Consider the following 27,532-nt stretch of genomic DNA (forward strand, 5'->3'; position numbering starts at 1 on the left):
GCAGAAATTCACAACTATTTTCAACTGGAATATTTATGACTACGTAGCGAATAAAACGATCTTAAAGCGGCATGTATAGTTTGCAGTTTTTATGGCTTAAATAAACAGTGTGTTTTTATTTATTTATTTATTTATTTATTTATTTATTTATTTATTTATTTATTTATTTATTTATTTATTTATTTATTTATTTATTTATTTGTTTTTTTGTTTTTATGAATGTTCATGTTCTGGTTGACATGTACGTTGAGTCAACGTTTGTGTACATGGGACCCATGTAACTTCTTACAACCACAGGCGCTGGTTTGCACAAGACGTGAGTCAATAAATATTACCATATAACAAATACCAAGACATTTGCCCGCGTATATTTATTGCAGAATAAATTCACGAAAGTTCAGCTTTGGCAAGTGTGAAAACGTGTTTGTGTGGAACATGGGTGAGTGAGTGAGTTTAGTTTTACGCCGCACTCAGCAATACTCCAGCGTATATGGCGATGGTCTGTAAATAATCAAATCTGGGAGTGAAGGAGCTTAGTTTTACGCCGAACTCAGCAATATTCCAGTTATATGGCTTAAATAATCGAGTCTGGACCAGACATTCCAGTGATCAAATGTGGAACATTATAGCATAGACGAACAAATTTCAAATTCTCAAAACCTATCCCGGGGTAGAACAGACCTCCAGCAACCAATGCTTGCCATAAAAGGCGACTATGCTTGTCGTAAGAGGCGACAACGGGATCGAGTGGTCAGGCTCACTGACTTGGTTGACACATGTCATCGGTTCCCATTTGTGTAGATCGATGTTCATGTTGTTGGTCACTGGATTGTCTGGTCCAGACAAGTTATTTACAGACCGCCGTCATATAGCTGACGGCTGATAGCTAAACTCACTCACTCACTCAAATTCTCAAATGACGAACAATAGGTTTGAACTAACTATTCTGGTTGAAAATATTTCAAAAGATGTTCATCAAGGACAAGTCTTAACACAGCCATTCGTCAAAATGATTATTATAATATATAATTGTTGTAACTCCTCACTGGTATTCGGAAACATTAGGATCGAAGGAGTTGTGTCCCTCTACGCAAACGTCTATGCAAGCGTCGGTAAAATATAACTGTCCCAAGAAAATGTAAACCTAAAAGCTGGAATTGAATTGTAGCGAATGAGTGTGGTTTTACGCCTCCTTTAGGAATATTCCACCAATGCCACGGCGGGAGGTCACTGGGAATGGGCTTCACACCTTGTATCCATGTGCGAATTCAACCCAGGTGTTCGGATTGACAAGCGAACACTTTATAAGAACTAGGCAACAGCACCGCCCTGTAAGCGACCTGGAGGAACACACACGCACGCACACACACACACACGCACACACACACACTCATACACGCACGCATGCGCACGCACCACGGAATGGGTTTGGATAGTAGACTAAGTTATAAATTGTGAAAGAGGAAGAGCGAGTGGCAGTTCAAGGCTTCCCAGGATAGTCAATAAAGGGACTAAAATACTTTCCATGAAATCGTGCTGTTTAAACGTTACATGAAACTACTGCTAATCTCTAACAGATGATGCACACGCACACACGCACACACGCACACACGCACACACTGCACATCTAAAGAGTCGTTAAGAGGTAAAAGATCGTGTATGTATGCATACAAGAGGTTTGGCAAGCATAACTATCCTCATACAGTCTTTTATGTATTAATGACTTATGCGCCTGAAGAAAGCACATACTTCATTTCATGTCAATATTGTGAAACTTTATTTAAAACGTCCTGTATTTTATTGAAACTAAAATTGCCACGATCTCCAGTTCAACTCCGCTGTTTCCTGCATAGTTCACAAAGAGGATCCGGTTTTCCCGATGTAAGGTATTAATAGACCTGACGCACTTTATATGAGAGTAACTTGTGCGTGGCGACATTTATAGCAGGTAAATCAAGGAAGTGGGTGGGGCGGGGGTAGGGAAAACCGCCGTCTGTGTGTGTCAAGTGTACAAGTGCCCTATTTATCATACGGAACATTGTCTAGCCAGGGAAGAGCGCTTGTCAATTGCTCCACAGTTTAAAAGGCATGTAGATGATTTTGGCTTGAAATTGCGGAGGTAGCTGTTTTCGATGATTCGTGGCGTTTAACTTTTGAAATAATGATCCGATTGTGACCATTTATGGCTCGTTTTGTGGGGACATCATCTGTCTTTCGATCCGTTGGCCTCGACGGGGCAACATGTAACTTTGATCGAGGATGGGGTGGTTTCTTCGTTACATCCCTTTCCTTTTATATAGTGCTAGGGGAAGGTCTAGACACCTATATGTCTTTCAAACGCCGTTTCTAAGCGATACAAGTACATGTGAAGTAAAGCTCAGGCCATATTGGAGCATGAGTAATGATATACTGAAGATCTCTGTGTTGACAAATGTCTACAAGTCTATTGAAAGATTTGTGTTAGGGAAGACAATCAAGATCCTACTGACCCCTGTCTTTATATGTGATGCAACGAACCATGCGGTATCTGTTTATGCGTATGCGGTGTTCATTGCCAATAAGACCCGTTGACTGAAGCTTAGTTCTGTTGCATGGAGCTTAATTTGAAATATCAAAACCAGTTAGTAACCATTGTTCATGACAGAGCATTGAGGATCAGTCGGATCTTCTCCTCTGAAATTTCCATCTCTTTGACCTTGACACCTCTCATGCTGACCGATACTCTGTCGGGGTTGTACACCCCAAACATGGGCAGCAGGGGCTGTCTGAAGTCCACTCCGTCCAGTACTGCCATGACCTGGCTGGCCTCCACATCAATGAAAGCAATCTTGTACCTGGTATTATCGTAGGCAATGCCAACACGAAGAATGCCTGAAGCCACGGCATTATTGGGAATAGTCTCTGCAGGCAGACACAAGTGATGGCGTTTCTCCTTCCAAAAGATTCGACAGATTCGGTTATGGTTTGAGCAGTGGGACACTGCCATGCTGTACGAATGTGGTGCGTCTCCTATCGTGTGTCCCTTGTCCTTAACTTTCTCCCTGCACATTCCCATCTCCAAAATGAGATCATTCTTTGTCAAGACAGTTTTCAAACAGACCTTGGCTATCACCTCTAGGTAGCCAGGAACACCAGGAGAGGGCAGGATTGTTGTACCGCAGGTGCCCATGTACCTCTCTAGCCTCCCCTGACCCGGGAGCAGAGTGATAATCTTCCCGTCGTTCACCAGGTCACCGTTAGTGGTTATGCGGGCTTTGTGGATATTCAGCTTGTCTTTGCTGAACTCAATGTGGATGCCTGAAAAATAAAGTTTGGCAGCTAGTCAGAGCATTAATACAAAAGATGAAATGACGAATGGTGCTTGTCAAAACATACTTGTGCTTGTCACGTTTTCTTGAAATGAAAAAAATAAAAAAAAACATATAAAAACGTACAATAATAAAAACTTTCCAAACACAACGCACCTATTTGAACTAGGATATTTAAAACATGTTGAATATTGCACGAATGAATGACTTACATTGAAGGATACATGTCTTTCTTAATTGCCTCGGCTCATGGATGAAGATTCCTGCGAAAACAAATAATTGTAATTATAGTTGTTAAAAAAGTAGATCGTAAAATGCCACCTTATTTTCATGAAAACGCATTAGTTAGTATGTAGGACACATACCACAGTGTTCCAGTTTATCCTTGAGCAATGAAACAGCTTCACAGATGAGATCTTTTTCCTGAAAAGAATACAAAGTATTAACTTACAATGGAACATGCCCATTTACCGTTCATGCATTGATCAAGGAAGCCATCCCATTTTAAATTATATATTCACCCATCTGTCGTCCTGTGAAACCATCGCTCCTTCAAGAAATATTTGAATACATTGATTCAGATAGGTTTAATCTGGTTACTACTTGCTTCTGGTTACAACAAAATAGGGGAAGGAACAGGTTATGATAAGAGAGTTTGCGAAAACAGAAACAAATTTCTATGTACTTACTTCTTTGGTTTTTGTTTCTTGCTTTCTGCATTCGTCGGTAAGGGTTTCAAGTTTCTGTTGAAGAGCATCATTTTGTTTTTGAAGATCTAGACAAATCAAAAATATTCCTTCATTCCCAGAAGCACAATTCAGTTCACCAAGCGAAAAACATGTAGTGATTATAGTTACATTGTATCGCATACTGTAGCTATAAAGACAATGCTATGGTCTGGGAACAATGAAAAGCATTTCTCTATGTAGAAATGATGAAATTGCGCAAGGATTCAAATATGCAACATATGTCATATTTGGCACTTCACTTTCTTAGTAAAGTACAAATTCTAGTATGTTTTGGTTGAGTCCCATCCGGGTTTCGAGCCTGCACCCTCAGATTCAAATTTGGTGGAGTGGTCCTCTGCATAGCGATCATGTCACAATCATTAGAATATGACCGATGTTGGGCTTTGAGACTCCTTGGATGCGTGACCGTGTTGGACAACTTTGACTCCTGAGATTTCCTAGGACTTCAGTCCTGTCCCACAACGGATCACATATGATGCTTGTGGTCTACCCCAGACAAGCGAGTTTGTTCAACAAGCAGAAAATGGGTACCCACTGAAATAGGTCGTTAGATTACAGACCTTCTAGCGCCTCAGCTTGGGTTATCCGGGTTAATACGGATCAGATAGTGCGTTTTGAGCAGGATATATTACATTCTCATTAAGATTATGACCTTAAACACGTATCATTGCACAACTGCACAACTTATATCCATGTGGTTTTGTACCACTAAAGAAGTTCAAATTTGATCTCACCTTCAAGTGTTGGAAGGTCATCTTGCTGACGGGCATGTCTCCCTGTACACTTTATGCCTCCGAATCTGCGTATCAGGTTCAGTAGTGCCGCGTTCCCTTGAGGAGAAAACACAATGTCTTTAGTCAGTGCTGTACATTTCGGCAGTAATCGCTTCCGATCTTCTTCAGCATTTTTGGCAATCATTGGCGCAAGAGCAATCAAATGCAACTCGCCAACGTTCAAGCATCGCCGGGCGTAATCCAAAGTCATCAAGTATGCAGCTTCAGTTTCCTGTAAAGACTTCATATCCTGAACAATGTCGTCTTGCAGCCTTTTTGTTTCTCGGATCATGCTCTCTCTAAGATATTCGAACCGCTCCTTTAAGACTTGCACAAAGTTTTCATAAAGGTTAGCCATGTGTTGAACCTTCTTCTTCTTATTAGACTTGAGAGCATGAATCCGGTCACATCTTTCTTTCAGACATGCCTGAACGTTTTCTAGTGATTTCCTGTGATCTTCGATCACCTTGGAAAGGAGTGACTTTTGTCGTTCGTATTCTTCCTCAATGGTGCTGACGTCGTGCCTAACATGCAGATTTGCAAAGCAAGTGCCACATATTTTCTTGTGGCACTGGTGGTCAATATAGATCGCATGTTGACTAGAATGGTGATCACACATTGGCTTCGTGTAATGGTCACCATTTTCATTATCAGATCTGTTAATGTAATGCACGTCATGGGATGCACTGGGATTGATCGAATTATGAAGCTCCATACAGGCTTGGCACAGGCTGATTTTGCATTCCTCGCATGTCGACACGACTGCATTTGTACATGGGATCGTACGGTATGCACAACGGATATTCGTATCACGGGTATGTTCGTGGCGCCGAACATAATCAACTTGTGTAACGTCTTTGCGCGCAACCTCACGACCGCAGAAACAGGTAAGGTTTTCCTCTGTATGTTGCTGAAGGCAGGTTTCACACACGGAATGAAGACAGGGGAGAACAAGGCCTCGTTTAGGAACACATGCTTCAGAGGTCATTAGGGCACATTTCATTGTATCAAAAGGACCTGCAGAAAAGTACAAAACTGTCTATAATGTTTATATATGTGTATATAACAAACATACACTACTTCACGCACATTGTTCACTCAGCACTTGGTATCGCAAAGGATACGGTAGGGATTCCAGTTACCAATATTTACTTTAACGTAAAACGATTTCTTTCCATCATTCACCTTTTCATAATTAAATGATTAGTTTAAATAATTACTGTATGATAACAACATGTATCCATTTGCAGCTGACAATTAATCGAATAGTGTTAATACTTCAAATTATTTCTTTACATCGACTCTTTATGCATTGTGTTCTACATGTCTTTCTTCTAACATACCAGTTTGTATGTTACATAGGACAACCAGTAAAATGAAACACATTAATATGGTTCGTATTGGTTCTTTTGAAATTATTCTGAATATCATCGTCTTGCTGATAGGGCCAGTCCTTCAAAAGTCTGTATTGCTACTTGATACCATATGCTTACCGGGAACACTTGACTGTTTCTGTTCTTCCTCCTCAAATTCGATTCTTGGAAGTGCTACCGACTTTGACTGCAAATCTTTATTTTCCTTGAAATACATTCATAAGTATGTGATATTTAGAACGTTATTGTAATGCCGTTATAAAAAATACGCTCGAGTATTTACACGTTTCATACGTATATGCCCACAGACGTTTGAAGAGCACTTTCACGATTTAAATGTTTCGGGAATTACAGCCATACAAATCACTAAATACATTAAAGGTCACATGCAACGCAAAAGACAACTTTGCAGATTCTGATACCTTTCGGTGTGGACAAATCATCAAAAATGCAAATTCAACTTATAAAGTTGATATTAAAAAATAAAGCTATGAGAAAAAAAGCTCGCGAAATCGCAGCTCAAACGATTCACTAAATAGGCCCCAGCGCAGGGAGAAGAAGTGGTTTCACCACCTGTACTGCGCTGCGCAGTGATTAAGTGATTAGCGGCTCGAACCGGGAAGGCGACTCGTGCAAACACAAAATTCTTGTGATTACAAGCTTTTGGCTGCAGTAATGAATAAGCACCGGTCCCATTCATGCAGATTTGCAAACCAAATTTTCTAGACAGTGTAGCATTAGAAATACATTGTACTAATTTCATTGCTAAAAATTGGTCAGCTTGGAAACTGAAATGTTTTAATACAAGTACATGTCTGTGGAAACAGAAAAATATGTTGATTGTGTCAAACTGTCGCTGTCACTGACAAAATTCAATGTCTGTTTTACTGACATAGTGATAATTGTACACACGGCGTTATCATATCCGTGGGTTGCAAAGAAACTGCATCCATTTCCCCAGATGTGTGGACAGGACGGAAACCGGTGCAAACTCAGATTTTCAGTTTCATGTTCTGGCTTGTACATGGACGAACGACAGTTTGCAAGCCACGCAGTAGTTCACCATATTTGTTGATTGGATCGAACACAAATGCATGTATTTACAAAACCCAACACCTGCATACACATTATCTATGAATAACAACTTCATCAACTGTTTATGATGCGACGCTTCGGTATGGATTCTTATATCGTTATAACTCTTGCTTGACAACGGTATATGAATCTATGCCAAAACGTTGAATCATCAACAACAAAAGAAGTTGTTATTCATAAATAAATCTTAATCTTACTTTCCCATTACTCACCATACTTTTGAAATACCAGTCAAACAGGCCGTCACTACGTATACACATTGAGCCTTCTGCGTATTGGCAAATAAACAAGCCGATGAAAAGTCTTCGTTACACTTACAACAGGTCTCCCGGGTGCTTCGTTTCGAGGGGAGTAAACACAAGTACAAAATATTGCACTTTTGATTCCCGACTGTACGCGTATAATTTTTTTTTTTTACGAAGTCGGCTATGTGTATTATATGTTATGAATAAGTGATAATTGTGTTTTGATTACGGTTGTTATTCTTTGGTTGCATATGACCTTTAATGTAGAACTTCAGAAGGTGTGTCTCCACAATGAGAACTCATCATACTTTACAATGCATTTCAAAAGACGTAAACGTACAGAAGTTCATCTTACAAAATATATTGAACAGATCAAGTATATGTTCTTACTTTCTCCAGTTCCTTGATGCGTTGACTGAGGATGTCGTTCTTTGTAACCTTGTCTTTCAAATCCCTCAGGGCTACACATGGAACATTGAATAGGTCTCAGTGCAAATGTGCATTAATTAAACCTGTATGCATCGATCATCCCATCCTGACATTTGCTCTAGGTGGCTTCATCAATATCAAGCTTACGACAAACTGCCTAATCATAAATAATGATGTGCTTTGAAATAAAGTCAGCTAAATCAAAGACCATAACAATACCCTTTATTTTCCCTTGCCTTTCTTCGTCGAGTTCTCTACCAATCTTCCTTCTTTCGTCATTGACAATAGTTTCACGTTCCTGTTTCAACCACTGTAGTTCCTGAAGAACAACAAAGTGGGAAAGAGAATAATAACTGGGCTTAATGTCGTTTTATCAGTAATTCAGGTATCTCACGTCTTGGCAGCTTAACGCCGGTTTAAATCATACCTGTTGCAAACGACGAATAGTTTCTTCTTTAGCGCCGAGTTCTCTTACCAGTGTGGTTTCAGGAATGTAGACTAAGTCATGAGATCCTGAAGGGAATAATCAAATATTCCATTGATGGTCAAAGGATTTTGACTGTTTGATTACTGTAAGCATGATGTAACATGAGCAGAAAGGTGTACATATGGTGCACGAATGGTGCTTGGGACAAACCGATACTAATGCTACAACAATTCTTTGCATTTATGACGTGATTGCACAAAATAAAAATAATAATACATGTATTGCTTTGGCAAAATATAGATTCATAAATAAAAGAATCTGAACACTCAAAACGGATGTACGCAGGCACGATCACTGCTGGTGATGTGAAGGGGATTATACAATATCTATCATGAATGACATATAAAAATATAGACACATTATAGTTAATATCCTAATTCTTATGACGTAAAAGTAAACCATTTTAACAATATGTTTACACATTTGAAGCTCTATATTTAACAATTACTCAATGCCTTGTACTGGAACTACACGTCTACACCAGATGTCGGTGTCAGTGCCATACCAACAATGACTGGAACACGCAAATAAATAAATAAATAAAGAAATAAATAAAGAAACAAAGAAACAAACAAACAAACAAACAAACAAACAAATAAATAAATTCTATACCTTCCCCACGTGCAGTGTTATCCAAAGCCTGCTTGACATGGCGTTGGTCCCTGTCCAGTACTTTGCAGAACTCTCTGTATCCACGTTCCCCTTTACACATCAGCAGCCTTATCAACTCCCTGATGCGATCTGACTTGACATTGTTGTCCCTGCACCTGTCGTACTCCGCCTGGCTGAGAACATCCTCAGACAGCAGGTAATCCAGTACTTCATCTGGCTGCAGCTGTTGTATCAGCAGAGGCAGGTTCTTATTCAAGATCCTTGATGGATCCATGTGTAGGAGCTTAGGTTTTGGAATGAAGCAACATCTTGACTTTAACCCTGAAATGTTATGGTGCGGGTTAATTTACTTAGAAACTGAGCACATGTCTATGAATCTTTTATGAACTTTCACGTATTTCTAGAACTTATGAGAATATCTATACGGATCTTTTATGAACTTGCATCTGGTGTGAGAAACTAATGAAAATATCTGTATGAATCTTCTTTTTATTATTTCAGTGAACATCTGTGAGATTCTTTTATGAACTTTTCACTTAGTGTGAGAATTAGTGAGAATATCCTTATGAATCATTTATGATCTTTCGCATGGCGTGAGAACCTAATGAGAATATGATTACGCGATGCCATTTAGAAAGTGGTCAAATGCAACATATGTCATATTTGGGATTTCACTTTCTTAGTAAAGTACAAATTCTAGTACTTCTTTTTTTTTTTCTTTCCGTTGAATCCCATCCGGGATTCGAACCCGCACCCTCAGAGTCAGGCACCTAATCGCCAGCACACAAAGTCAGCCGCCTAGCCCGCTCAGCCACCGGGACTTCCACAAAAATGAAAGTCGGACAACTGGTAGTCTAGACTGCGTACTTTGTGTACCCCTCTGATAAGTGTAAATTGGCACGGCTCCCACGGCCGAAAGCTATGATTACGCGATGCCATTTAGAAAGTGGTCAAATGCAACATATGTCATATTTGGGATTTCACTTTCTTAGTAAAGTACAAATTCTAGTACTTTTTTTTTTTTAAGTAAGAACTTTTAAGTGTCAAATTGTGTGAGCATGTGAATTTGGAATATTCTTTGCTCTTTGGGAGATGATATGTGTGAAAGATAATTCTCATTATAACTTTGCCATGATAACGAAGTTACTCGTATCCAGGTATATTCTCTCACATAATGTTAATCGGGTGAAAACTAGGAACTCGTTAAACTCGTTAAACTCGTTTAACAGCAGGGCAGGAGGAGAGAGCAATCGGTATGTTACAGATGGAACAGACACAGAAGCATGTGTCTAGGACCATGGGACGCTGCAAACCCTCCATTGGAAGACTTGTCACACGTCTTCGACAGACTGGCAGTACTGCAGAGTGGCTGACTGTAGGACACTACCCTAAAAAGAAGACCGGTCTTTTCGGTTGTGTCACTTGACGAACCGATAAGTCACTGTGATGTCATCAAGCGCCAACAGCATTGGACATCCAGTCAGCAGACAAAGTGTGACCAGACTACTACGCATTCATGGTCTCTGTGTCGATCGACCTTTCAAGGGCATGACGTTGACGTGCCAACACCGACGTGCCAGATTGAGATGAACCAAGACCGTGCTACACTGGCCGCGGCGACACTGGCAAAGAGTGAACTTAAAAGGCAAAAGCAAGGTCCAGCTCTAAAATATCTGTAACCAGTTGAGCACCTTTGGATATAGCTAGGTCGTCGTATTCGGAAACACCAAAATCAGCTTTGGCAGCTCCCCCGTAAAAGGAATGGCCAGAAAGTTATGAAAGCTCTCAGTCATTCATGTAATATCAGATCACGAGATTCAGTCATTCATGTAATATTAGATCACGAGATTTAGTTATTCATGTAATATTAGATCACGAAATGCGTCGGTTTTCTTCTTGTTATCCACTAAATACCATTGCTGAATGATTGTTTGTTTTACAATAAAAGATTTAATGTTACCATAGTTTGCTTAAGTTTCGTTTTGGACCGGAAAGATATTTGGTGGCGTTTCTTTTGGACGCATGTTTATATTCCAGCTGGCCTGCACTTAACATGATTACAGTTTTGTCACAAACAATGTCACCGTTAGACGAGTTGTCTGCTAGGAAAGGATAATGCTGCCACGTTTGTAGCACAATTGTTTTGTTTTCTGAGGAAGTTCTCGTTGCTTCGATTATATTTTCGTTGAATATTTTCTCGTTGCCTGGATGATTTTTCCCATTGCTGCAACTATTTCCTCATTGCATCAAATATTTTCTCGTTTCGAATATTTTCTCAATATTTTAGCTATATTTTCGATGGTTCGTTTGCATTGCTCGAGTGTATACTCGTTGCTTCACGTTTCTGTGAAAAAAACAACTTCAAGACATTTCAATTAATTTCTGTTTATTTGAAGCAGCGTGAAATTTATCGAAATAATGAGAAAATATTTGAAATCACCGGATTGTTTGGTCCATACGCCATTACGTTTGGATCGCCGTTGCACATCGGGAAGATAACCGAGTGCAGCGTTAAACAACGTGTAAACAAACATGTTTACAAAGTCACAAACAATTGCTCTGCATTTACTCACGAAAGTGAAAGTAGAGGACCTTTCTACAGGAATGGTGGAGTAATCCGTCCGCGTTGACGTCAACGATAGTTTTGTGGGCAACATGTAAATGTTAAAGTGTTTTGTCGGTATCCGTGTGAGTTCCATTATTCCAATGTGATTTGTTTATGTCATAAAATATCACATATAAATTGTATTTAACTAACTGTTCCTTTCCACCTGTTTTGCAATACCTATTTGTTGCAACTAAAACTGTTTTTAGCTGACATGTGGCTCTCTTCATGCATACATACGTTAATCTGGGATAGTTTAAATTATATACTCGTTATGGACCGTATTCGGTGAAACAGACAAAACATAGATGCGCACGCATACGCGCAGAGATCTTCATCGTTTCTTTGGTGTTGAACCGTTTTGGTGTGAATGAGTGAGTTTAGTTTTACGCTCTTTTAAGAAGTATTCCAGTCTGACCCGGGCATTCGACGTGACCAGTGAACGCTTTAACTACTAGGCTACCCCATCGCTCGCCGTTGAGTGGACGGTTTAAGTCTATTATCTTGAATGCGATTGCCCGTGCGATCATGGCAATGACTCCTGAGCTCACAGCTGTGACAGCATTTTCGAAACTGAACATTTTCGCAATTCTGAAATTTTATACATTCGCTCATTCCCGCATTCTCGAAACTGAACATTCTTTCGCATTCTCTGATTTGTGAAACTGTATATTCACACGATGATTTTGGATGGAACTCTCCTCGTGAGGAACACAGGACATAATGATACTTCTACTGGATTTATTATCAGCAAGAATCCACAAAACTAAGCAAATTCAAAAGCATTTTTTTAGAGCGTGATCACAATAACTGCTTGGTGAGACAGAAAAATATCTCAAAAGAATGCTAAAATGATTCAAAACGCAAGAAAATTATTGAAGATAGTCTAATATTTCAATAAAAAGTTGAACTTTAAGTTTATAGAAGTAATTTATGCTACATCAACGGGATGCTTAAATATCCACGTTAACACAACTGTCACTCACCAGGGAGAAAGGTGTATATGTAGATGACTTATACGCCTCTTGTCTGTTACTGATACTCGATTGTAGTTCACTGAAGCAGTGACGGGAATTCCCACACTCTGTTCCAGCCTGTGCGTTATCATGTGAACGCGACCACGTTCAAACCGGGAAGTAGTGCTCGTCAACACAAGCGGATGTGGCGTTCATACAACATGGACGACCTTTGCATTCACTGAACGGCTATTGTTTGTGAACAAATACTCTCAGTTTGTTTTATGCTTTACCCAGCTGATGGGTATATATTTGTCACAATACTAACAACATTCAAGTTATGTAGCATCTATGCCTTTCGTCAAATTTCTGTGTGAGAACGTTAACATTGAAGTTACCTTACCACTTTTTCTGCTCGCTTCACTGCATTTCATAAAGCTGAACTTACAGTGTGTGAGTTTAGTTTTACGCCGCACTCAGCAATATTCCAGATCAATGACGGCGGTCTACAAATAATCGAGCCTAGACCAGATAATCCAGTCATCAACAGCATGGGGAATTGGCACCGATGACATGTGACATGTTAGCGAGCAAGACTACCCGATGCCGTTTGTTGCCTCTCTCGACAAGCATAGTCGCCATGACCTACTGAAGGCCTATTCTATCGAGGACCTTCACGGGGCTACAATGTGTGTGTGTGTGTGTGTGTGTGTGTGTGTGTGTGTGTGTGTTTGTTTTATTTTGTTTTGTCTGTATTTTTTTTTGTTTTCTTTTCATTGGTGTGAGTGTGTGTGTGTGTGTGTGTGTGTGTGTGTGTGTGTTAAATGCATCGCAGCTCCAAGAGCTGGTTCTATTCCCCACACAGGTACAATTTGGTAGTATATTTCTGGTATCCTCCGCCTTGGTAGTCCTTGACTATTAGTAAAAACGTCGTAAAACCACTCTCACTTACTCAATAAGGACGAGACCATCGAATATTTAAATGAAATTAAATATTACAAATAAAACACGCGTTCTTTCCTCGAGGCGATCCAGTTGGGATTCCCCATCAAATAACCCGTGAATAACCGGATTGCAATAATTATTGGTCTTAGCAAACCACGCTTATCGGGAAAGGCGACAAAGGGGAGCGAGTCGTCAGGCTCGCAGACTTGGTTGAAACACGTCATCGTATCGCTGTTCCGTAGATCGGAACGTATACTAGATGGGAGAGATAAAGATGGATGCTGATGCCGTGGTCCCTGATATTTGCCTCGGTCTAAATACATAGCAACTGTACGGTTTTGCGCCACTTCCAACACTGTTCCAGCCATACTCCAGCGAGTTACACCAGAAATGGGTTGTATACATTATACCCGCGTGGGTACTCGACCAGGGCTATTTGATTTGACGAAGAAACTAGGATGTGATTATGACGACTGATAAGTTGAAGCCACACTCTCTTCTGTTTGATTCAACCACGTGGCCATGTTTTGTGTGAATATGTCATTATCACAGTTCCAACAAGGGTACACGCACTCAGAAATACAATGACTGTATGTGTGATGGGGTGCGTGCGCGTGGAGGGACTATAGACTACAATGGGAGCTGTCTAAGCCGGCACGCATCGGTACTGAAGAAATTGTCCAGTTCAGACAATGTACCGGATTGGAGAGCTGATGATAAATGTACAAGCCACAAAAGGGAGTGAGATTTTATACCGGTGTTGACAACGTGCCGGTATGGACACATGCCGGTTTTGACAGCTTCCACTGTATACTTGTATTGCAAATGTGTTCATGGTTGTTTCAGGTGACATGATTGTGTGCTTGTCAGTCCGTCAAGCTATATTATCGAGGTTGGATCACTCGACCCAGTGACTTTTCATGGGTATCGGCCACTCTGTTGAAGAACATTAATAAGGGAGACGGTTTGGATCAATTTGGGATACATGCATTCGTCACGGCAAAGCCGGAGGTTGATAAAATACCACAGATCACTGACACCCAAAACTGAGTACACATTACATTTCTCTTTCTGAGCAATAGCGATGACGAAACCAAACAATCTAGTGACTGATATCATAATTGTACTCACATCAGACATTACACTTATAGATACGTCAAGCATATGTCCTCTGAAAGAATTGGAACTGATACAACTGTTGTTTTAGTATGACTTCGTATGTTTCCTGCTGACATGATCTAACATGGGCCAGTGCCATATAGGCTAGATAGACACCTAGCCTGGTATCATGTAGGTCAGTGATACAGATAGACACCTAGCCTGGTATCATGTAGGTCAGTGATACAGATAGACACCTAGCCTAGTATCATGTAGGTCAGTCATACACATAGACATCAATCATGATATTATGTAGGTCACTGATGCACATAAACAAATGGCATGATATTGTGTAGGCCAGTGATACATAACGACAGCTAGCATGATAATTTGCAGGTCAGTGATACAAATAGACACCTAGCATCGTATCATGTAAGTAAAAAATACAGAAAGATACCTAGCATAAAATCTGTTGGTCAGCGATACAAATAAACACCTAGCTTGACATTATATAGGTCAGTGATAGAAATTGACACCCAGCATACAAATGGACACGTAGCATGATATTTTGTATCTCAATGATACAGATAGATCGCTAGCGTGATATTTTGTAGGTCAGCGATACCGATAGACACCTAGCGTAATGTTTTGTAGGTTAGTGATACAGATAGATGCCGAGCATGATATTTTGTTGGTCAGTGATAAAGACAGACAACTAACTTGATCACCCGGTGTAGGTCAGTGATGCATTTGGACAGCTAGTATGACATTATGTAGGTCATTGATACACACAGGCACCTAAGGAAACGTTACATGGGTTACTGATACATATATACAGCTAGCAGTTTCTTATCCATCCAACATCCAACATATTTTAATCAGACTACTGACACATATCAATACCCAACGTGCAGTGATCAAGACTACTGATATACACAGACAGACAGCATGTAGTAATCAAGACTATTGATATACACAAACTCTGAAAATGCCTTAATCTAGGCTACCTACACTCACAGACATCAACCATGTGATAATTTAGACTACTGGCACACATCGACACCAAATATGTGATAACCTAGGCTACTGATACACATAGACACCAGCCATGTGATAATCTAGACAAGTGATACACATAAACACCACATTTGTGAAAACCTAGGCTACTGATACACACAGACACCAAATACGTGATAACCTAGGCTACTGATACACATAAACACCAAATATGTGATAACCTAGGCTACTGATACACATAGACACTAACCATGTGATAATCTAGACTACTGGTACACATCGACACCAAATATGTGATAACCTAGGCTATTGATACCCATAGACACCAGCCATGAGATAAACTAGACTACTGACACACATAAATCCCAAATATGTGATAATCTAGACAACTGATACTCATAGAGTGAGTGAGTGAGTGAGTTAATATTTAACGTCACATCGGCAATATCTCAGCCATATCGTGACGAGAACATTTAATACTGAAATGAAATATATACCTATTATAAAACCTATTATAAAACAACTAGAATATCACAGGATGGGAATATAAAACTAGTAACTATACCTAAAACAATTTATCTATAGAGGACAATACAAGATAAAAATGGGCTATAGATTGCTAACAACTGAAGGTAGATCACCATACTAGGGACCATGGGGACTTACAGTACTTTTGCTACCTGCATGGACCCTAGCTGGATTTACATCATGCCCTAATCCGTCAGCAGTGTGGGAAATCTGGCAATGCAAATAAAAAGACACTGCTACGATTAGAAACGTGGAAAGTTTGAATTTACCTTGAATGTTTGTGGACTTACGTACCCTCTCACGAGGACAATAGTTTTACAGTACTTCAACCCCCTTTGAGGATACAGCCACTAACAAGCACAGTTACGAATTTAAACTTCCATTAATAAAATATTTAACTATTTACAATTCAGTCAATAAATCTAATTCTTTTAAAAATGCAATGATTAAATGAGAGCTTGTGTTATTAAAAAGATCCTTCAGAGTTCGTGAATTAAAATACTGATCCCTTGTGATGGAATACTCAACACAGTCAAGCAGGATATGCTTGACTGTGATTCTTCCATCACAAGGAATACAAAACGGAGGATCCTCACCTTTAAGCAAATATGTATGTGTATATCTTGTGTGGTTAATACGACATCGTCGCATGATCACCTCCTCAAATCTGGACTGACAACCCAAGTATGTGTATCCAATATACGGTTATATTTCATGTAATTTATTGATACCTACTTGAGTGTACCACTTCTTCTGCATCTGATCACAGATATATGTTCTAATGCTTGCTTTGTAATCTGAGTATGGAAGAAGAAGTGGTGTCACAGATTTGTTGAGTGCTGCCTTGGCAGCAAGATCGGTCATCACATTCCCAGAAATACCTACGTGGCTGGGTTACCAACAAAAGACGATGTCGTATTGGCCAGTAGTAAGAGTATTATACAGTTCAATAATTTCAATTAAAAGTGGATGTTTACAAGAAATACTTTTAATAGCCTGAAGGCAGGAAAGAGAGTCGGAATATATTATATACTGTTTACGTTTCGGGTGTCTTTGAATATATTTAAGAGCTGTTAATATGGAGTTAGCTTCAGCTGTAAACATAGAACTATTATCTGATAATCTAGAAGGTATTGTTCTGGATCCAATGACAGTAGCACAAGCAACTGCACCACCGTCCTTGGACCCATCTGTAAATAAGGATTTTTAATTGTTATATGTATGTTTCAATTGATTATATTCTTGTTTATACTGTAATTCATTCGTTTCTGATTTTTTAAATGTACTGGTCAACCTGTTAGGTCAACCTGTTAGGTCAACCTGTGGCCTAACCAACTGCCAAGGGGGAGAGGAAAGAAGACGGAAGGGAGCTATATTGTCCAACTCAATACCACCAGCAGCAGCAATAAACGGCCTTATTCTGAGCTCAAGAGGTGGAATAAGAGAAGACTTTTTGCTATACGATCCTCATAAAGAGGAGTGAAGACACAGTTATATGCTGGGTTAGATTCGTTAGAGTATAGTTTTGTGATACATTGTAAAGATACTTTGATACGACGTTGTGCAAGAGATGGTTCATCGGCCTCAACGTAAAGACTGTCAATAGGTGAAGTTCTGAAAGACCCAAGACAAAGTCTTAAACCTTGGTGGTGGACAGAATAAAGAAGTTTAAGGTTGCTTTTGCAGGCTCCACTATATACGATGGAGCCATAATCAAGTTTCGAACGAACGAGTGATCGATAGAGATGGAGAAGGGTCAACAAGTCAAGAGCTTTCAGGTATTTAGTTTTATGTGACTTAATATGCGGTAAAAACGTTAAGTGTGAGTCAAAAATGAGACCCAATAACTTAGCTTCCTTTACAGCTTTAATTGTTGTGCCATCTAGAGATAGTTCAGGGTCTTTATGTGGTTAATATTTACGACAAAAATGTATGCAATTAGTTTTCGATTTAGAAAATTTATAGCCGTTTTCAAGACACCATTTTTTAATCTTGTTTAAACACAACTGTAGTTGCCGTTCAATGGTATGCATATTTTTACCACGACAAGAAATATTAACATCATTGACAAATAACGATCCATCAATTGAACCGTTTAAAACTTTTGATAAAGCGTTAAATCTTTTTACTAAAAAGTGTGACTGACAAAATAGATCAGACAGGGTAGAACCCACTCGGACTTGAAATTGTTTGTTATTTAAAAAATCGCCTATGAATTCAGGCAAACGACCTTGCAAACCGAAATCCTGTAAATCTTTCAGAATGCCATACTTCCAGGTTGTGTCATATGCCTTCGCAAGATAAAAAAAGATAGACCCAGCATGTTGTTTATTAATCAGCGCATTTTTAAGAAATGATTCTAAACGCACTAAGTGATCGACTGTACTTCTGTTTTTTCGGAAACCACATTGTATATCTGTGATAAGGTCATTTGTTTCCAAGTACCAAACAAGTCGATTATTTATCATGCGTTCCATGGTCTTGCAAACACAACTAGTTAATGAAATCGGACGATAATTGGATGGATCCGTATGATCACGTCCAGGTTTAGGTGTTGGTACTACTATAGCATCATGCTATGAAGAAGGAAATTTCCCGGAAGTCCAAATATCATCCAAAATTGATAAGAGCGTCTCTAAACAGGATTCTGGTAAGTGCTTCTGGAGTTGATAATGTATGTTATCAGCTCCTGTAGCAGTATCATGAGCTTGATCAAGTGCAGTATGGAGTTCATGAATGGAAAATGTTTCATTATGATCTTCCCCATTATCAGAATTGAAATTAATAGTTTTCTTTTCTGGTTGTTTTTGATATTGCTGAAATTTTGGTATATAATTAGAAGAAGAATGTTTAGCGAGAGTTTCGCCCAGTCTATTCGCAATATCTGATTTATCAATAAGTAATTGACCTCCATGTTTAAGATGATGGACAGTAGATTTAGTACGTTTAACTTTAATTTTCAAGACCATGTTCCATACCTTGGACATGGGTGTCCGAGAATTTATTTTGGATACATAATCTTGCCAAGATTGGCGTTTGTTCTGTTTAAAAGTACGCAGTGCTTTAGCATTTAAAATGTTAAATTTGTTAAAATTATGCACCATAGGATGCCGACGGAAATAATGTTCTGCTTTTTTGCCTTCCTAGCTTGTTTGCAGTCATCGTTGAACCATGGTTTTCTTGTGTGGAACTACAGAAGAATTTGCTATACACCCATCAGCTATGGAATTCAGTTCCTCAGAAAAGTATTGAATAGCATCAGGAACGTCAATAAAACGTTCAGATTTAAGTTTTTCAGAACACAGTGTTTCATATAAAGCCCAGTTAGCCTTTTTAAAATTCCACCTTGATGATGGAGGCACATCAGATGGAGTTATAGATTTTAATATAGTAGGGAAGTGGTCACTTCCACAGAGGTCATTGTGGACTGGCCAATCAAACTCATTTATTAGAGAAGAACCTGCAAGAGACAGATCTAGCGAAGAGTGGGTGCCGGTTGCAGGGTGCAGATAAGTGCTTGAATCATCACTGTATACATATAAGTCATGATTGGAGATAAAATCTTCAAGTATTTGACCTTTTGAGTTAGTGTTTGTACCACCCCATTGAGATCACCCATTATGATACACGGCTTTGGGAGTTGATCATAGAGACCTTGCAGATCTGACTGTTGGAGTGCTGAGGAAGGCGGTATATACAAAGAGCATAGTGTAAAAGTAACGTGAAGAGTAAGTTTCACTGCAACGGCTTGGAGGTTAGTTTTAAGAGCTACAGAACTATGGATAACATCTTGTTTAACGAGGATTAAGATCCTCCAGTAGCTGTGTCACCCGGATAGGAACAATAATTGTATGCATCAAACTGACGTAAATTAAAAGTATCTGTCTGTTTTAGGTATGTTTCCTGTAAACAGAAAGCTGATGGTGCAAAGTCTTGGACTAATAGCTGTAGTTCATTAAAATTAGTCCTTAATCCTCTACAATTCCATTGTGTTAATTTTTGGAAGAAACTATGGTGGATTGATTGGGGATCTGCCCCGCACCTTTTTAGAGGGCGACAAGCTATGTGCCCGAGGATGGATGTTATCAGACACATCCATATCTTCTAGTGACCCACACTTATTAAATAATTTGATCCTGTCTGACCCTTTAGGAGCTCGATTTGGTCTTGAGGTGTCTCATCTTGATTTGATCTTTGTTTTACCTGTCTGTTTCTCATTTTTCCCTGGTTGTGATCCAAGTTGAGAAACGGGAGATTGTTGCTGAGAAAATTTCTGCTGATCAGGAAGTGAATCTGCATTCTGTGTTGATTGCTTAGGAGAAAGGTTTTTAGGAATGTCTGTGTTTATCCACGTCAAGTCTTTTTGACAGGCATGTGACAAGGTAATGACTTGAGAAGTATTTTCTTTGTTGGTCATTTCTGATGGTTTTCTGGCGATGGAGGCATAAATTTCACTAGTATCCCTTGACTGTATCAACTTTTTGGGTTCAGCAAAACTGACATTATTAGTGTATTTAATCCTGTTGATCTCCATCTGCTTTTTCCAAGTGGGGCAATCCTTAGAAAATGCTGAATGATTTCCATTGCAGTTGGCACATTTTTTGGAGCTACTTTCACAATCTTCTGTTACATGAGTATTCTCAGCACAGTGAGCACATGTAACAGACAATGTGCAAGTGTTCACACCATGTCCAAACTTCTGGCATTTGAAATATCTCAGAGGATTGGGGATGTATGCATCAACATTAACGCTGTAGTAACCTGCCCTGATTGATTTGGGTGGATTTGGCGCAGGTAAAACAGGTATGTGTTAGTTAGAACACTTTCATTGTTTTTTCGATTGGAAAATCTTTGACATACACCACACATTGATCCTTCATTTCCAATGCAATGTCAATCTCGGTCATATCTGCAAATAGACGTTCTCGGTCTCGTACAATACCTTTACTGGTGTTCAGTGGTCTATGTGCAGAGACCTTAACCGGAACTCCAACAAACGTTTCAATGGACAACAGGTTAGTTGCTTGCTGTTTTCTATTACATTCAAGTTATAAACATCCTGTAGGCAAGCGTTTCACATCTTTAATGTCTCCTGCTATTCCATGGATACCCTTAGATATCGCGAATGGATTCAGTTTTAAAGGAGTATTATCAAGAGTCTCAAGGATCAGAAAACGAGGCCAGTAATCAATAGATTTGGAGGGTCGCTGTTCATCGTCATCATTATCGAGTTTGCGTTTCGTTTTTTTGTTTGGGGTTTGGTATTCCATGGTAAGTTAGTATGAGTTCGTTATAAGAGCTCCCCACCCCCCACGGAGTATCACAAGGACAATGCTAAGAGCAGGCGGGTTTCCAGCCTGCAGCACCAAGGATACCCGGATGATATACTCAAGCAGAATAATCAACAAGTAATTATTCCACCAGACTGGCCCGTGAGCCACTGCCTTCTGGACATAGGACTCAAGGCAAGATACGAAATTTGAGTTATTCAATCTCAAAATAGACATGTCATCACAAAGGTATGGCAGCTGACAAAAGACAAAATGGTTTCTAAAAATTTATGCAGTAACATTTACGTGTACAGGGCTTAGCATGACCAGCCGATTGGTTGAACCGGGCCCATTCAACCTCCCGTCTAGGTGAAGTAAGGGTCGAAGGGGTGTGTTGAGCAAAGGGAACGCGGTCACAGGCCCCCAGTGCCCTCAACCCCCAGACTCCCGTCCTCCACCGACACAGGGCCGCAACCCACGGCAAACGGGTTGGTGGACCAAATATCCCCCGGGTCCACAACGGGGGTGCCGGCAAGCTCTTCGCGTTACCCTGCACCCACCACGAGGAGGTGGCTCGCCACGGGTGCCTGATACTCATAGACACCAACCATGTGGTAATATAGGCTACTGATACACACAGACACCCAACATGCCATAACCCGGGCCACTGATACACTTGGATACCTAACATATGTAATTTGTGACTATGAATAGTGATACTGTACAAGAATGGGAAAATGAATCCTGTTTACTGCGAAATGAAAGTTATTTACAGGGACATGTCTGGAAAAGTAGCGGATGTATTGATGATACTTAGTCACATGCCCAACACAATGGGAAGGATATATTTATCATAATGAATTACGTGAATATGTTGGTATAATCTAGTTCATTAAGCCATCGCCTTACTAGCGGACGTTAGTCAAGTAATCTCTGTCAAACACTTCCTTTGTGTGTGTGCGAGTGTGTGTGTGTGTGTGTGTGTGTTGGGGGGGGGGGGGTGTCTGTGTATCTTTGAGCGGAGCGGGGTTGGGGGTGGGGGATGGGGGAGGTTGGGGAGGAGGTGTGGGGGAGGGTGTGTGCAGTGGGGAGATGTTGACTCCCACGGTTTGATGCACCATTACAGATATCGTCAACCATGTAATGTATAAACAGATTTGTTTAACTGGAAACTTTATACATGTGTGTGTGTGCAGTATTCTACTTTCTACTTTTTTCACTTCACCATCCTTCCCTTGATATATCTGGTAAGTCAATCTCCCTCTCCTTGCATCAGTGCATCATCCACCCCTTGATATATCAGGTTAGTCAACCCTCTCTATACATCAGTTACCCTCCATCCCTTGATATATCTGGTTAGTCAACCCTTTCTATACATCAGTTACCCTCCACCCCTTGACACATCAGTTTAGTCAACCCTCTCTATACATCAGTTACCCTCCACCTACCATTTTACATTAAAAATACCCAATGTTTTACAGATATGTATATCTCTGCATATGCAGGTGAAACGATATCTCTGTGTTGGCGTTTTGCTGAACAATTACAAGCCGCACCAGCGAGGCGCCTCTCACTGGACACAGGTTCTTAGGGGTCGTTTACCCGGATCCTCCAGAACGTATGAACATGAGAGAATGTGACAGTTGTGTAACTGATACGCTTCGGAACATGTTTACAATGCGACTTGGTTTAGGTGGTATATACATAGTGACCTGTTATCTTGGACCGTACGGGCTTCTGACACTTCCCTGTCATAATTCAGGTTGTGGAAGTCATATTGATAACAAAGACGCCCATTCCCCTCCGTGTTGTTCATACATGCATACATAGGGGAAGGGCGTTCCGAAGAGACGAAGGGACATTTTCCTCATTTACACCGATGCACACTTTACCCAATGTAATCAACATTGTTAAAACGATATGCAATTTGATAGCGACTTGTATTGCTTTCTTATGAATCGCATATACAGGCCGAAATGGACACATATGAAATACTTCCCTTCATTCCCATATTTATAGGAACAGAGGCTACGGGGCAATGGCATCACAATGAGTGAAATATGAACTCCCTGCGTCCTTACAACCCCTTTTCTCGATAGACATCTGACTTCTACTGACATTCTATTCTAAACTGGACAATCGAGCTACCTCAAATCATGTTAACAATACCAATATGATTATGCCAAAAACGATTATCGGAACAAATCTACACCATCCAACGGAGTGAATAATTTATCGATTTTGAAGTTTGCGTTGTTGTCATAGAATTTAAAAGACAAGATCAAATGTCAGCATTATATGTCCGATACAATCTTGTTAGTTAAAACGAAATATCGTAGTGAAAAACAAAGAAAATCTGTAACACAAAACCTCATATTTATGCAGAAACTAAATAGAAGACAAACCGCATAGTACAAAGTTCGTGGTAAACCCATACCGCATAGCACAATATAAACATAATCATAATCATAATCGTAATCATAATCATAATCATATGATAGCAAAAAAATAATATCGTTAAACAGAAATCACATTATGAACCATAACCCTCAGCAAATCACAAACCCCAGGGTAAAGCGTAAATCTCACATTAAACCATTTAAATGGCAAAACATAAACGTCAAAGAGATACAGTGAAACAACATGTGAAGCAGAAATTCCGTGATTAAACATGAACCCCTACCGCTACCAGAAACCGCATGACAAAATACAAAACCTCATGATGACATAGAAAATTCAGGAGATGATAGTAGGGTAACATCTAGTCGCTGAAAAGAACATATTTTTTGGAGAAAAAATGCAAAAGATTACGTCAAGGAGTCTAGAATCTGTCTTTTGAAATCTGGACTTGCCATATCTTGGATATGTTTGTTTCTGGATCTATGACGGACTACTATAGATCAGTCGCAATGTGTGAATAAAACGATAAATAAACGTCATTGAAGCACAACAATGCTCTACGCATGACGATAATACCTTGCGCGCTGTAGGGATTCTTTCGCATTTTCCTTAAAGGATTTACTACGGTAATAACGTCGAGCCTTTCCACATTGTGGGTGTGTCCTTTCTGTGGATCAGATGTTAGAATGTAACACCACATTGCAGAAACACTGTTGAAAGCAGCCTACAACCCAGATCACTCACCCAAGAAGGCGATACAATAAATAGCATACGCAAGAAAAAACCCCAAAATATCAATGTAAACAAAATATCAATGACCTTGGAGTCCCTCAGACACCAGAAGACATATATACTAAATTAAATACTCTTTCACCTGTCATAGTCTGTGATAGACGGACAACAAATGTCAGACTTTGTTGTGTCACCATAGGTACAAAAACATCTTGCACCGCCTTCATGCATATCGCGGAACACGACACAAATATGGACTGTTACACTTCCTTGTCAAATATAATGTCTACAGCTTTACGTACGAATCTGTCATTTACTCGATCTGACACCATTGTCTAGTGTAGTAGGTTATAAAATCAGCTTCTTAAAACATAGACTATAGTTACAATGACTGTCGTGTGAATTTAAGGTGTATCAATGCTCACCTTGATAAGTGCACCTCTTAGTCCTGTCAGATATTTGTGGATATAAATAAACCAATGGAAACAGCGCATGCGTATAAGCAGGGCTTGTAAATTGTATGCTAATCGGTTTAATTAGATAAACGTTAATTAGCGTTTTTCTTTTCTGAAATTTGTCATTTTCCCATTACAAAAGACAAAAAAAGTGTTTATTTCTGGCCATTAACACATTCGTGTATATCTGGATAAGTACGTCGCAATTTCAATTCAAAGCAGGAAGTAAAAAGAGTGGCTGTAAATGTGACCTTATTTCAACTTGACGAAAATACTCTTCAGTAAATAGAGCAACAGGTACGCACGCACGCACGTACGCATGAACGTATGTACGTATGTATGCATGTATGGATGTATGGATGTATGTATGTATGTATGTATGTAGGTATGTATGTAGGTATGTATGTATAGATGGATTGATGAGAGATAGAGTGAGAGAGAGCGGGGGGGGGGGGGGGAAGGCGGAGGGGGGGTGAAAGTGGTTAGGTAAATAAGCAGTGGAACAGTTGAGTTGTGAACCAGAAAACTGACCGCTCGCAATTTAACTTACGCGTCTTTCAGAACCTACTTGTACAGTGAGAGGCGATTCATATGCGGTAGACTATACACGACCTACATGAAGTATATCGCTGTGTCATGTTTGTGTAAGCCAGCTGTAATACTATTTCGACACTGCTTGTACTGCTAAAGGGGCGGTTGGGTAGTCTATTTGTTAAAGCGCTCGCTCTCCTAGCTGAAGATCCCGGTTCGATTCCCCACATGGGTATCATGTGTGAAGTTTGTTTTATAGTACAAAGATTATACAAGGTGTAGACAAAGAACACTTGCAGAGTTGGGCCATCTCAGTCTATCACATTTAATGCTTGATTACACACAAGCAAGTTTAGATTTGATATCAGTGTGGAAGCACAAACCTAGTATACATAAGGATACAAAGGTAAAGGTCACGAGCAGTCAAATTTAGGCCACCATGTTAGTGACCACAGGGATTAACAGTCTACTTCCTGAATGTGAGCGAACTTGGATGGAGTCGCCTAGTGGTAAAGCGCTCGCTCGTCACGCCGAAGACCTGGGTTCGATTCCCCACATGGGTACAATGTGTGAAACCCATTTTCTGGTGTCCCCCGCCGTGATATTGCTGGAATATCGCAAAAACGGCGTAAAAGTAAAACTCACTCACTCACTCAAATGATCACAAGACTATGATTCATCCTTGGCACATCCGTTCCTTCAACGAAGAGCATGGAAATCAAATAGTCTCTGTTCAGAACACCACAGAAGATGAGAAAAAATGGACTACAACTCAGATCAAGAATGACTATTACTGATTGCACTTTAAAATTTATCATCTAAGATATGTTTGGTTGAGAAATATCCCTGTAAGAAAGCCAGTAGAGATCTTTTTTTGTCAATTTATGCATAATGTGCAGTACATCACTTCTTCATGAAATCCAGGAGGGTGGGGTAGTCTAATGGTTAAAGCGTTCCATCATCCGGTTCGATTTCTGGTGTCTCCGACTGTTAAGCTGCTATAATATCAATGTAAATCTAAAATCACTCCCCCAGTTTAGAATAGTTCTTCATCAACCCTTGCTTGCCGCAAATGACATGAGTATGCGTTTCGTAAGAGGCGACTAACGGGATCGGGTGGTCAGGTTGTCAGCTTGGTTGACACATGTCATCAGTTTCGATACACATGCTGCTGGTCACTGGATTGTCTCGTCGAAACACGATTATTTATAGACCGCTGCCATATAGCTGTAATACGTATAATTGGAGTGAAGCGTAAAACTAAATTAAATTGATTGCTTATACGTTCCATAGCAACATTAGTCAGTCACTTCTCATTGGAATTGGACACGAAATACTGCTTCGTTAATCGTGTACATACTATCATTTGCGCAAACAAATATCATATCGACTATCGACTGCAACGATTATCATGGCCCACCAGGTGTTCAGAGGAAATGAGGCAACGGTGGTTAGGCGTTTTCGTTGGTCAGACAGTTGGGCAAAGTTGGCAATGTCGTCGCCGGCAACGCGTTTATCTTTCCATATAAGCAGTTATTATCTGCTCAGGAGCGCTGGGAGATTACGGATCTATTAACATGGTGGAAATGCACAATATTTTATAAAGATTCTATGACAGAATATCTTATTGAAATATCGAAATGCTACACGTTCCACATCTTCAGTCTGCCAAGGGTCACACTGATAACGAAGGTCCAAGACCAATATCTTGTAAGTGTCAACAGAAAGAGATAGGCTAATCCAATTTATCGTGTACTGCACTCGTGGTCACGCTGATATCGAATGTCCAAGACCAATATCTTGTATGTGTCAGCAGATGCATCATGTCGTTCGCTTGTCAACGCCGTTGTGGTCAAATACGTTATGAAAATCTTTATGTAATTCTGACGGATAGACTAACTTAACTTCGCAGTAGGCACGTTAT

The 27,532-nt window shown here is 39.9% G+C and overlaps 1 protein-coding gene across 1 annotated transcript; it reads right to left on the reverse strand.

Moving 5' to 3' along the window:
* Window positions 1-356: 356 nt before the first annotated feature.
* Window positions 357-25,089, reverse strand: LOC137281551 (CAP-Gly domain-containing linker protein 1-like). The gene is made up of 11 exons (XM_067812855.1): window positions 25,048-25,089; window positions 9,072-9,392; window positions 8,400-8,485; window positions 8,192-8,291; window positions 7,934-8,004; window positions 6,324-6,408; window positions 4,792-5,847; window positions 3,998-4,083; window positions 3,674-3,731; window positions 3,521-3,571; window positions 357-3,297 (listed from the first exon to the last, which is right to left on the reverse strand). Exons 2-11 carry the CDS (start codon window positions 9,343-9,345, stop codon window positions 2,636-2,638), a joined length of 2,529 nt encoding a protein of 842 aa, XP_067668956.1. The 5' UTR covers window positions 9,346-9,392; window positions 25,048-25,089; the 3' UTR covers window positions 357-2,635.
* Window positions 25,090-27,532: the final 2,443 nt, after the last annotated feature.

Source organism: Haliotis asinina, chromosome 4 (assembly GCF_037392515.1).
Source record: "Haliotis asinina isolate JCU_RB_2024 chromosome 4, JCU_Hal_asi_v2, whole genome shotgun sequence".
Taxonomy (NCBI): Eukaryota; Metazoa; Mollusca; class Gastropoda; order Lepetellida; family Haliotidae; genus Haliotis; species Haliotis asinina.